The 13,962-nt window shown below is 33.6% G+C and overlaps 1 protein-coding gene across 1 annotated transcript; it reads left to right on the top strand.

Annotated features, from left to right (window-relative positions):
• The first annotated feature begins 643 nt into the window (after positions 1-643).
• Positions 644-7,096, top strand: LOC114256162 (beta-glucuronosyltransferase GlcAT14B). Its single transcript, XM_028195773.2, has 4 exons — positions 644-1,531; positions 2,396-2,471; positions 2,600-2,715; positions 6,101-7,096. The coding sequence occupies exons 1-4, from the start codon at positions 985-987 to the stop codon at positions 6,613-6,615; spliced, it is 1,254 nt and encodes a 417-aa protein (XP_028051574.2). The 5' UTR covers positions 644-984; the 3' UTR covers positions 6,616-7,096.
• The last annotated feature ends 6,866 nt before the right edge of the window (positions 7,097-13,962 follow it).

Consider the following 13,962-nt stretch of genomic DNA (forward strand, 5'->3'; position numbering starts at 1 on the left):
TTAATAAATTCTAAAAACTAAGTTCAAGATGAACTTGTCATTTATTTTTTATTTTTTACAAACATATATCTATTGATATCTGATCATATAATTTTTTATGTAAATATTTTACCTAACGAGTTTAAAAAAAAATATAAACGATTGAAGTTACGAAAATAAATCTCAAAATAAAACTATGAAACCTAAACATTCTCTCAAATGGGATAACAAATTACAGAGAATCCAAACCCAGTAATTAATTGTCCTACATTCTGGTATGAGTATTACAGGTGGGGCAGTCGCTGAGACGTGGAAAAGTAAACAAATAATTAATATCCAACCATCCACAAAAAAAAAAAATAAAAAAATAAAAAAAAAAAAATAAAAAAAAATCTTGGGTATGCTTGGTTTGTATTTGGGAGATGAGTTTTAAAAAAAATTTCTAAAATATTGTTTGGTTTGAGTTTTTTTCAAAAAAATTTTCAAAAACACTTTCTCTCTCTTACACATCAATCAATCACTTTTTCTCTTTTCTCTCTTTTTCTTAATTACTTTTTCTCTCACACACATCTACTTAAATTCTCTCAAAATATCAAATCACCCTAAACCTCCAAAAAAAATAACTCTTCCAAAATATACAACCAAACAAATCAAAAAATTTTTTAAACTCTCTCTTCAATTTTTTTTCAAAAACAACTCTTCTAAAAACAAACCAAACAAGTCCTTATAATTCCCCACTTTAAAAGAGTCTTTCAAGTCCACCCCAAACAGACCACAGTCCCACCCACTCATCATCAACACCAAGGACATATACACCCCAAAGATTCCGTGAAATCCGGTGGTGGTTCCTGGTGGCGACTGGTGGTGCGCAACCACCCACTCTTCCATTTCCTCCTCCTCCTCCTCCTCCTCCACCCCCAAACCCACATAACAGATTTCAGTGACTAGTACCAGTTCTTTAGTATTTTTTTGTTTTTCTCTCTCTACAAACTTTTGGCCTTTGCCATGGATGGTAACAATAAGCCACAGAAGAAGATGAAATGGTTTGTTCCCCTAATTTTCTCTCTCCTGACATCCACACTCCTCATAATCCTCTCTCTCTTCACCTCCTCCTCCTACCCATTTCGGCGCAACCCAATCAAGGCTCCACAAACCCCATTGTTTGTCGAATCAAAGCTTCACATATCTCCCACACTGACCAATTCTATCCCGAGACTTGCTTATCTGATTTCTGGGTCTAAAGGCGATGGAGAGAGCTTGAAGAGGACTCTCAAAGCCCTTTACCATCCTCTTAACCAGTACGTTGTTCACCTAGACCTTGAGGCCTCGCCGGAGGAGAGGTTGGAGCTGGTGGATTTTGTCAACAATGAAGGCTTGTTTCAGAGAGTTGGGAATGTGAGAGTGGTGGTCAGATCCAATTTGATCACCTACAGGGGACCCACCATGGTCAGCAATACGCTCCACGCTGCCGCCATTTTGTTGAAGGAAGGCGGAGAGTGGGATTGGTTCATCAATTTGAGTGCCTCTGATTATCCATTGGTAACCCAAGATGGTATGATTTTGATATTTTGATCAATCTCTTCATTTTTGTTTCGAAATCAATTATTGGGTTTTTCTTTTTTTTAGCATTTGATTAGTTTTAGTATTTTTCAAAAGGTTGCTAAATTTGTAGTATGTGTGTATTGATTTGGTTAGTTGATTTTTGTTTATATGCTTTCTTGGGATTCTTGGTATTCCTGATGACAAACTGGGAAGGGTTATTATTGAATTTGTTGTTTTTTTGGGGATTCAATTGATGGCTATTAATGTGCTCCATGACCATTTTATTAACTAGTGTCGGTTCTTGTGAATGGCTAATCATTTTCCGTTGTTAATAAGCTTGGAATTGTTGTTCGTTCTTTAAAAAAGTATGTATAGTTAAGAATTTGCAACTATTTTATGCTTTGTTTATCAATGCCCTTAAAAAAACTCTTCAAGTTTAAGTAATTTGACTTCTTCTTGACCATTTGATTTCAACTGATGTATCTATAGTCTGAACCTGAATTGTTTCTAATTCACTAACCAGATTCAGTTTTCTCATTTTTTTCTTTTGCTGAAATTGGAAATGAAGTGAGGTAAATGCTGCATATTTACTTTTGTCTCTTTGCTTATATTAGAAAAGAAAATATATTAATGGGTATTAAAGCTGAAGAAGTCAACTTCATGACCACTTTATTGGTTATTAATTGCCTGCCTATGGTTCTAAGAAATTCAAATAATGTTTCTAAACTATAACCCGGAATTGTTTCTAGTTCAAACCAGATTTTCAGTCTTTCTCATTGTTTCTTTTTTGCTAAAATTGAAAATGAAGAGATTAAAATTCTTCATGTTTACTTTTTGATAGCTTTGTTTTGTGCTTTTTCAATTTTCTCAACAGATATGCTTCATACCTTGTCAACTATACCGAGAGACCTTAATTTCCTTGAGCATACTAGCGACATTGGCTGGAAGGAGTATGTGGCTCATCTACTTCTCTTAATTAAAAGAACTTACAAATCATTTGCAAAATTTCGTATCGTAAACTGTTTAATGCTTTATTTTTAGGCTTCCTATTTTCTCACAAAGTTCATCTCATTGTTAGATTTCAGAGAGCCAAGCCAGTTATAATAGATCCGGGTCTGTACAGCTTGCAGAAATCAGATGTATTTTGGGTCTCGGAAAAACGGAGTATACCTACTGCGTATAAGCTTTTCACAGGTAAGCAATTAATCAACTTTTGTTTTGGCTATAATTATTGTTCTTTCTAATTAGTTTGACTCGTATTCATTGCATGTTCATCCCTTTGAATAAATGCAAAAACTATCTTTCAAAAATAATCTTTTTCTGTAATTAAAGCAGCTGAATGCCTACTGTACTTGCTAAAGGAAATAGAATATCTGGGTCAGGATTATGCCCGGAAAAACTAGTCCATAGTAAATCGCTATGAAATTTAGTAACAATCTGCATTACAGGGAATTGTAGGTTACTTAGGAGTAGTACCGATAGAAAGATATGTTAAGAGAGAATAGATTGAGATAGTTTGCTCATTTACAACGGAGACCAACAGAGACAGTAGTGAAGAGATGCAATACAGTGACAATAGATGGTAGTGTTAGGGGAAGGGATAGACCTAGATTGACGTAGACTAGTATAGTAAATAGAGATATGAATTTTCTTAATTTGACTAACGACATGGTCTTGGATAGAGTCGAGTAGAGAAGAAAGATTCATGTAGCCGACCCTATTTGATAGGACTTAAGGTTTGGTTGGGTTTGGTTAGAGTATGCATGGTGTTGTGTAATTTAAAGCATTAAACTCTAGAATTGTACTGGGATTACTTTGTTTCTGCCTTTAGCAGGCTATTGACTCCTAGTTAAAATTCCTTTGGCCATGGCATCTTTGAAAACATAATATATCTTTTTCCAAAGCATCATGATGCAATGCGGTGCGGAAGGTGTTCGCACAAATTTTGGCGGGGATATTTTATTTACAATTTCATAATTTTATCTTTAATATTTTAATTACTTTAGTAACTTTTTTATTTGTTTTAAAGTCTACTTTAATTAGATATTTTATTAAAATTGGTTTCTTTATTTTGTTAGGATTTAGTTTATTATTTTGATTAGAGTTTTTAGCTTATAAATATTAGGAATTGTTTTGTATTATTTAGTTTTAGATTAATAAATATTGAGTGTTAGGCTAGGAAGCATAGATACGGATACAAGATACGGATACAATACGTTACGATACGGATACGGCGATATGACAAAACTTTAAAAAATAGGATACGGGTACGGCTATGATACATTTGTGAAAAATATATATTTTTTAAAATTATTAATAGTGAGTTACACATAAACTAAAGAATGTTGAAAAATCACAATGTAATTTTATAATGCAAAATATTAACTTTTAAGAATTAACTATTAATTTAAGTTAGTAGCTTGTTTACTTTTTAAATTTTCAATAGGCCTTATAAATATTTCATTTCAATATCAAGTCTAATATGTTTATATTATAATAATAGAACAATTCACAACTTATCACTGGGCTTTTTCCTTTGGCACTAGTAAAAAATGTTATATTCAAGTTTACTTATTTATTTAATATTGTTATATTCTACTATTAATCCAAACTTTGTATGTAGTTACAAGGGACATGCATGAAACAATTAGGATATGTCAATTTGACAAATTCTATTATTTAACTCACTATGTTCTTCTTATCAGAAAACTAAATAAAGTATTAGAAAAATATTCTTATATTTATCTTTACAGTTATATTATATTAGAATACTATGCAAGAAATGCTACAATTTTAATTTTGTAAAACAAGTAATACATGACTTGGAGGATTCGATACTTCAAAATTAAATATCCGATACTCCAAAATTAATGAAAAATTAATTAAGAAGTATCTGATACATTTAATAAGTATCCGATACAGATCCGCGAGTATCCAAGAAGTATTGGTATCCGATATAGATATGTCACTCTGTTTGAACTATCCGTGCTTCATACATGTTAGGCTGGGTCCTTTGAGTTTATGGGTATGGCCCTTTTGCTCTTCTTTTCTTTTTCTTTCTCCCTATAGTCTTCTATATCAATCAGTTTCGGACAATTCAACTCTCCTCTCTCTCTCTCTCTCTCAATAATTTAAGATTTTTTTTTTGGCAAACAGCATCCTTTTGTGAAGAAAGCTAGCTTTAGAGAGCTCATTTTAATTGATTTCTCATTGCTTGAACTAAAAGTTCTGTTCGCATTTCCTGACATTGTTTATCAAAGCTACTTGTGAAAACAGATGAAGTAACTACCACAAACAAAACCTGGGTTCCTTTTGGTGTAAAACAACTGATTAGGCATCTGAGCTGTTAAGTGCTCCCACAACAACTATATTGCTTACAACTTTTTGATAGCTGGCATTTAGTATGTTAAACTTTCATATCCAATCCATAGAAGAGAAGGAACTTCCTTCCTTGCTAATCAGCTGAGTTCTATAACAATTGACTTGGCAGATTTACCCAGATATACGTATTTATGCTGCTGTTTATGGATATTTTAGGCTAATTCTTTTAATGCTGACAAAGGCATGTGGAACCAAATGATTAATCATTATATTGCATTCCTCTGTTTACTAGTGGAAGCTGCATGGAGTCTGAAAACAGAATTTCATATCTAAAAATATAGGCATGAAGAAACATATCTTGCTATTTCTCTGTTTATTCATTCGCATCTAGATGCAATTGGTATTCCATTGTTTGTAGCCTTGGGTACCAAATCTTCTTTGAAAATGGTTTCAAAAATATGGTCTTGCTAATTCTTTTATAAAAAAATTGTGTGTCACCTACCTAAGTCTGCTGATAGCCTAATGCCTCAAACTGCTGATCTGCTTGTATAAAGAAATTAAGTCAATGCTGAATAAGATAAAAAAGTATAATTGCTAAGCCTTATTCTTTTGTTATTATCTTTTATTTTTCTCCATCTTCAGCTTGAAAACTAGTACAAGTGACATGAGTAGATGAACTGTAAGTATACCTAGCACATCAAATTTATTAGTGCCTATATGATGAATGATAGGTAGGTATTGTAACTACTGAAAAAAAAAAAAAAGAAGTTAGGCAGCACATCTAAGCAGGCTCAAAATGTTGTCATGTTTTTTCTTTTTTATATTTATTTTTTATATAAATTTTTATTATTTTTAATAGAGAAGCCAGGATTCTCTAAGAGATGACGAACCTATAAATGAATTACCTGTCCCTTAGGAGTCCATATCATCATGGAGCAACAGCTGTGCTGGTTCTGATTTATTTACTGGGAGACTGTTGTGGTTCTTACTAAAAACACAGTTATAATTTGATTGGCTGGGTAGACTTGAACTGAAAGACAGGACTTGGAGTAGACTGAGTTGTGAATGATTGTCGTTAGGTTCAAGTCAATTCCCTAGTGCATTATGCTCAAAATATTTTATTGTCTTCCTTTAGATTCAAGTTGTCCATTCATTTGAAAGGATGCAGAAACTTGTAATTTTTTAACTTTGATTTGAACTCATGACCATTAAAAAAAAAAAAAAAATCTAAATACAGACACTGCATTGATTTCTTCAGGTTCTGCTTGGATGATGCTCTCTCGCCCATTTATGGAGTTCTGTCTATGGGGTTGGGACAACCTCCCCAGGATAGTCCTGATGTATTACGCCAACTTTCTCTCTTCTCCTGAAGGATATTTCCACACAGTTATTTGCAACGCTGAAGAATTTCGAAACACCACTGTGAACCATGACCTCCATTTCATATCGTGGGATAACCCTCCCAAACAGCACCCACATTTCCTCACTGATGCTGACTTTCAGAGAATGGTCGATAGCAACGCCCCCTTTGCCCGAAAGTTCGGCAGAAATGAAGCAGTCCTCGACAAGATTGATTCTGAGCTTTTAGGCCGTGTTGCTGATGGGTTTGTGCCAGGTAGTTGGTTTGGTAACGGTGGCACAAACATAACCGCCCCAAATCACTTCATTGCAAACATAACTGAACTGAGACCAGGTCCTGGGGCTGAAAGGCTTGGAAAACTCATTACCAGTTTATTATCTGACAAGGATTTTGATGCAAAGCATTGCATCTAAAACCCAAGATGCAGTGATTGACTGCCTTGAAAGGCTCATATCGTCTAGTGAATAATCGATGAACTGATTACTGTTCCTCTGTTCAATCAATAATAGAGGATTGCTTATCAGACTACTATGGAGGCCCCAGCCCCAGTAACTAAGGTAGATGAGAGATATAATACTTGTTGCGATATCTATGTTGGCGATGTATACTTGTTGGGATATATTTGTTTCTTTCCATGGTGATGTAGATCAGTAGTGATGGTGCAATTAGGATTGTGCAAAAAGCCGTCCAATCTGCCCAACAGGCTTAGCACTTCCGATCTGCTTCAATCCGCACCAAACTTTGTGGTTTAATAGGGTTGGTGTGTAGTGAGGATTCAAGCCTTTCTATGGAGCGGGTCGGTTTATATGCGGTTCAAAACTGTATCATGCAATTCAATGTATTGGTTGGGTCATGCAAAAGGGAATATAGTATTACATTGTCATGCTTTGTCAATTTGTTGATTGCACTGTTTATGGCGTGAATAGTACTGAGAGCAGTTGATAAAATCATCTCTTGGCTGTGTTTTCATTTTTTGGTAAAACAATGAAAATTTATTTGGCAAATTGTTTTCGAAAATTGTTTCAGGATAAATTTTTTGGTAACAACCCAGTTTTGGGAAAATATCAAAATGTTGTTTTTGAATTTTTAAAAATTATGAAAATTGTGTTTTCAAATTTTTCTTTGTACATGTTTAAAAAAAAAAATATACGAAACGTATAGATATGAAAATGAAGACTTTTCAAACTATTGTTATGATTATTATACGTTCTTATGCTATATTCTTCTTCTCTTACGTTGTGTTTGAATTTGTGAAATAATGTGTGAAAGGAAAAATAAAAAATAAAAGAAAAGTGAATAACTTGGATTTTTTTTAATTTTTTCTCACCGTTTTCTCCACAAATTCCTCAGCAAATTCAAGATCAATAGATAAGTTCCCAAAAAAATTTAAAAAATAAAATAAAATAAGAAATGAAGAGAGGGTACACTTTCTATGAAATGAAATTATCTTCATGGCATTTGACTGTATGTTTAACCCAAAAAATGTAGTTGGGAATTAATGCCAAAAGCAAAGCACTACACCACAGCATGTGCATAATACAGATAGTTGGATCCAGAAAGAAAATGACTTCCTTTTATGTGTCTAGGAGGAAAGTCATTGCCAACATCATGATCTACAATCCTCAGCATTTCAAAAGCATCCTTAAAAGATGCACTTTTCATTTCATGGTGCTGAACTCTCTCTCTCTCTCTCTCTCTCATCAAATCTTTTTGAAAAATTCCAAATTATCCTAAAAACTTGTTTAAAACCATTTTTGATGAAAAAAAAAAAAAAACTATTTCCGATCGTTACTCTTTTTAAAATTTGAAGAAAAATATGACCGATAGGCCACATTTTTGACTTTTTTTTTTAATTTAAATTTTATGAAAAAATTGATGAAGGATTGAAGATGCTTAATTCTTGAATTTTTTGATTGACCATGTTAGCAAATGTTAAGAAAAACAAATTGACCCAGTTGAGATGCATTGTCAAATGTCCAAGAAACAATCAACACAGCTTGCAATGCTTAACAACAAAGGATTTCTACAGCGAACATCTATCAAGCCCATAGGTCAAGATTATTATGGCTGTGTTTGAAGTAGGAACTAATTATATAAATTAATAAATTCTATAAATTTCTCTAACTTAAAGATGTGACACTTATTATAAATTGGGTCTTTTTTATCTCTCAAAATTTTATTATTATATGACATATCAATTAGTAAGGTTTGTTAGTTCCTAAAATATTTTTCTTAATTTTTTAAAAATAGAAACTTTAAAGTTGTGTTTGAATTATGGATTTGGATAGAGATTTGGAAAGGGAAAAAAAAGTAAGGGAAATACGAATGAAATATAAACTAAATTTTTTCTCCATTTTCTTTCCATTTTCTAAATCAATATCCAAATATAGTATAAAACTTTGCACGACCTTTAAATAGGATTTTAACACCATTCTTTCTTGCTTTTGCTATCATAGTCCTGAATTTTGAGACCATGTTTGTTGAGCTCCATGAGTGAAGGTATTAGATTAATAATTCGGTGATCCTCACATAAATCATGTTTGGTTAGCAAAATTGACATACGACTAATAGTTTCATGGGGGTATGAATCCCCACATGGTGGTATTATCATTCCTGTGAAAGGTTGGGATTGCTAATCCATTTTTGTGGAATCGGAGGTGAAAAGATTATTTTGTCCTCCGCTTTACAAAAATAACAATCACTTTTTCCATAATGAGAACTTTTATGCAATTCATAGATTTAATCCCAAGCAAGGAAGCACGGATACAGATACGGGATACGGGTACGATACGATACGGATACGGCGATACGGCAAAATTCGAAAAAGTAGGATACGGATACGGCAGGAATACGTTCATAAAAAATATTTTTTTTCACAATTTTTAGTAATGTAGCATACACAAAAATAAAACTTCATCAATTTTATGGTAATGTACCTGAACTCATTTCCTAAAATTTATGATAAACAAATAAAACAAAACATTAATGTAGCATCACCCATAACAACCATAATGCATCATCCATAACAAAAAATTCATCAATTCAATTAAATTTCAACAATTTTAACAATATAGAATCACCCATAACAACCATAATGCAATTCAATCCCAAATTAAGGGGGAAAAAATTTACAAAGTTTATTTATTTATCAATAAGTTTATTTATGTATTTATTAATAAGTTTTTTTTTACCTTATTTGATTTATTAATAAGTTTACAAAGTTTATAATTTTATAAGTTGACAAATTTTATTTTTAATAAGTTTATTTATTTATTTATTTACTAATAAGTTTTTTTACCTTATTTTATTTATTTATTTATTAATAAGTTTATTTATTTATTTGTTTTATCTGATTTTTTTTTTTTTTTTGATTAGTGTTTTATTTATTTAAGTAAATCGCAGAGTATATACAATACAACAAATTAAAAAAAATAAATAGGCAACAAAACAGATGAGATCGAGTCGAGAGGGGGGGAGGAGATGAGATCGAGTCGAGATCTCCAGCCAACCAGACAGACAGATCGAGCTCGAGCGAGAGGGAGAGGGAGAGGGAGAGGGAGAGAGAGAGAGAGATCATGAGATCGAGTGTTGTGAGAGGCAGACAGAGGGAGCGAAAGGGAGAGAGAGAGGGACGAACCTGAAGACGATCGTAGAGCTCCTGTTCGAGAGAGAGGGACGACCTAGCTGCTGTTCGAACTGTCCTCCTCCTTCGACCTAGCTGCTGTTCGAACTCCTTCGACCTAGCTGCGGGTTCGATCTCTCCTCCTCCTCCTCTTTTTTGTGTTTTATTTCATATTTTTTTCATATTTTACAATTTGACCCCTTCTTAAAGTTTTTAAATTATTTTTTTGCCCCGCCGTATCCATACCGTATCCTGAACGTATCCTTACCGTATCCTCACGTATCCTAGCCGTATCCGAAATTCAAAAATTAAAAAAAAAAATCGAATACTTCATTTCCCGTATTCGATACGTATCCAGCCGTATCGGGCGCGTATCCGTGTCCGATAGGTATCCGATACGCGTACGGGGGCTATTTCGGAGTATCCGTGCTTCATAGATCCCAAGCAATTAATACTACCACAGACAAACAAAATTTATCTTACATTTCCAACCTAATACCACAACACTAGTAATTTCATCACTCACTCTCACTGTAATGGATGGTGTTCTAATAGCAAACGAGGTTGTTGGCTGGTGGAAAAGATCGAAGAAGAAAGGTTTGATTCTTAAGCTTGACTTCAAAAAAGCTGATGATTCAGTTAATTAGAATTTTTTGCTTGATATGCTTACCAAGTTTGGCTTTGGACCTAAATGGGTGAGCTGGATGAAGTCTTGCATCTCCACAGCCAGAATTTATGTGCTTGTGAATGGATCCCCATCATCAGAGTTTTGTCCTGAGAAAGGATTAAGGCAAGGTGATCTGCTCGCCCCTTTCCTTATTAACGTAGTGGCTGAAAGCTTAAACATTTTGCTTGAAACAGCAAGAAACCTGGGGTTGATTAAAGGTGTTACTTTTGGGTCTAATGGGCTTAAACTTTCTCACCTCCAATTTGCTGATGACACAATTGTATTCTGTGAAGCTGGGTGGAGCTGGTGACTGTTAAGAGAATCCTAAGGTGTTTCAAAGTAATGTAAGGATTAAAGATCAATTATCACAAAAAGCGTGATATGTGGAGTAGGTGTTTGAGCCGCAATTGCTACTGATTTTGCTGCAAAATTAAATAGCCTTACTCAATGTCTGCCAATTAAATATCTTGGTTTACCACTTGGGGCTAATCCTAAGAGGATGCACACTTGGAAATCTGAGCTTGAGAAGTTTAAGTGTAAACTTGCAACATGGAAGACAAAACTGCTCTCTTTTGTTGGAAGACTCACTTTGATAAAGTTAGTTCTCTCGTGCCTTCCAGTTTACTACTTGTCGATCTTTATGATGCCGGTAGGGGTTGCAACGGAAATCGATAAAATGCAAGCTGCATTCTTTTGGGAAGGGTCAGATTTAAAACGTAAAATTCATATGATAAGTTGGAGGGAGGTCTCTAAGAGTAAGGAACAAAGGGGTTTGGGTTTGTTATTAGAATCTTACGATTTGTGATTCAATTTACGATTCAATTTGTAATTTTTGCAAAATCGATACGAATCTATAGGTGAATCTATTTTGGAAGTAAATCTCTAGTGAATCGCACGATTCATAAGCGATTCACAATTCAATTCACTTTTTACGATTCATGTAATTCTTAAAACTATCGTGTAGGACATATTTTTAACTCTTTTTTTCTCCATCCTTTAGTAAAAATGACATAATACAAATTTTAATAGCATTTAAAGCCAAAATAACCAATATATATACATGATTTGTTGTTATTTTAGTGATCATGAAGTTTTTAATAGGATCCAATCAGATCCAATCAGACTAATCATGTTTTTAATTTTTCTTCTCATTTTTTTTGTCTTTTAAAAAATCACAATATATCTTCTAAAATGTGTAAGATTAAAGTAACTTACACCATGAATTATCTATTGTTATTTTATTAAATTAAATATAGTTGAATATTACATGGATGAGGTCAATTAGACATTTTAAAATGTTTTATGCTTTAAAAGAAAAGATCCTAAATAATTCTTTCTTGTTATTTGGTCATTGTTACTTGAAAAAGTGTATATGTTTATTGTCCAAATATCAATATCCTTGTCAAATTATTGTTACTTTAGAAATTGAGAGCTTGTCTTTGTTTACTATCTTTTATTAAGAATGGTTTATAAGAAATATCTAAAAAAAGAGAAAAGGTAATATGGTGATCTTACATAGGAACCTTTGTTAACTTATTATATATTAAAATACATGATCATTCAAAATAACATTTTCATTAATTTAAGTCTAAATATTTCATATTCATAAGGTATATTTAACATCGAAATGTGTAGATATATTTTTCTAAGTAATTTAGAAAAAATGACCGAATCTTGACGATTCACGATTCGATTCGATTCGATTCGCGATTCGGTATGAGGCCATTTCGATTCACGATTCGAATCCCGATTTGACAAAGTATTAGGGATGTGAACATATGTTTACTTCTAAGGTGGTGGTGGAGATTTGGTTGCGATGATAATGCTCTTTGGAAAAAAGTAGTGAGCAGTAAGTTTAATGTTAAGGGTGGAATCTCTCCAACTAACCATCTAAGTTTCAGTATTTGGCAGGATATAATCTCAATTGCTTTCTCTAATCCGAATCTGACAACTTTTATTTGGAAAATACTGAGATTGTTGTGGACGATGGGACTAGAATTCATTTTTGGGAAGATAAATGGATTGGGAATTGAAGACTAAAAGAGAAATTTCCTAGATTGTTTAGCTTATCGACAGAAAAAGAGGGTACTCTCAGGTTGGTTGTTGATAAAAAGGTTAGCTATGGGAATTGGAATTTTGATTTCAGAAGAACTCTTTTCCAAATAAAAGTTACAGATTCAGATTAGATAAATGGATTGGGAATCGAAGACTAAAAGAGAAATTTCCTAGATTGTTTAGCTTATTGACAGAAAAAGAGGGTACTCTCAGGTTGATTGTTGATAAAAGGGTTAGCTATGGGAATTGGAATTTTGATTTCAGAAGAGCTCTTTTCGTTTGGGAAATTGAGGAGGTTGATAGGTTATGTGAATTGTTAACCTCATGTCAGGCTCTGAGGGAAGGTTTTGTTGATAGGCTAAAATGGAAAGCCTCAAATTCTGGCATATTCAGTGTTAAATCATCTTTTTTATAGTGTGAATCTGCATTTGGCCCAAAGTGCAGAGTTCCAAGGTTATGATGGAATAATGTTGCTCCTCCTAAAGTTCAGTTCTTGGCATGGCTTACTTGGAAGGGTAGGGTGAAGACTTCAGATTTTTTTGCAAGGATTGAAGATTTGGACAGAAATGCAACTTTCAGCTGCTTGTTCTGCAAAGATGAGCTTGAAAATTTGAATCATGTTTTTTATTGTGTCCGTTTGCATGGAAGGTCTGGTCGAGCATGATCAATTGGTGGGGACTTCAGTGGGTAATTCCTAGTTCTGTCACTACCTTGCTGGTGTGGTGGTTGCAAATCAAATTCAAAAGGTTGGAAAGTCAAGTTTGGAAAGCCATTCCTGTTGCAGTGCTGTGGTTGGTATGGAAGCACAGAAATGATTGTCTCTTCAATGGAAAAAAAACCAAATCTGGTTGAGGTATGTGAGTTCATATAAGTGAGGGTTGCGATTTGGATGAAGACTTCTACAAAAGGATCGCATTATTCAGTGAATGACTTCATATATAATCTAGATCAAGTGAGATATTGCGCCAGGGGTAAGTAATTTCATGATTTGGTAATGGTGGATCTTGAACTGGAACTTGGATGCTGCTGGTTTATTTTTGCATTTGTTGTTATGCTCATGTTTGGGTAGAGCTGGACTGCTCTGCTGCTGTTGATAACAGAGGGAGCTGCTATGCTCAAGTTTGTTTGTTGCTGCTGTTTTGTTTTGGGTTGTCCTCTTGTCAACCTGTTTTTGCTTTGTTGGAAGTGCTTGCACATGATTTTTGTGAGCCTCTATATTGTGCCAAACTAGTTGGGATAAGTTTGGTTTTGCCACGATGCATTTATTTCACACTTCCTCTCTTTCCTTTATTGATGTAATATTTTGATCTCAATAATAAAAGGCTGCTTTCTTTTGCTGATCAGAAAAATTCTCACCGTATTCATTATACCATCTAACCTAATCAGGCGAGGAAGGGGTTGCATTTCTCAGCTGTA

Source organism: Camellia sinensis, chromosome 13 (assembly GCF_055761805.1).
Source record: "Camellia sinensis isolate YWXY chromosome 13, ASM5576180v1, whole genome shotgun sequence".
NCBI classification, from domain to species: domain Eukaryota; kingdom Viridiplantae; phylum Streptophyta; class Magnoliopsida; order Ericales; family Theaceae; genus Camellia; species Camellia sinensis.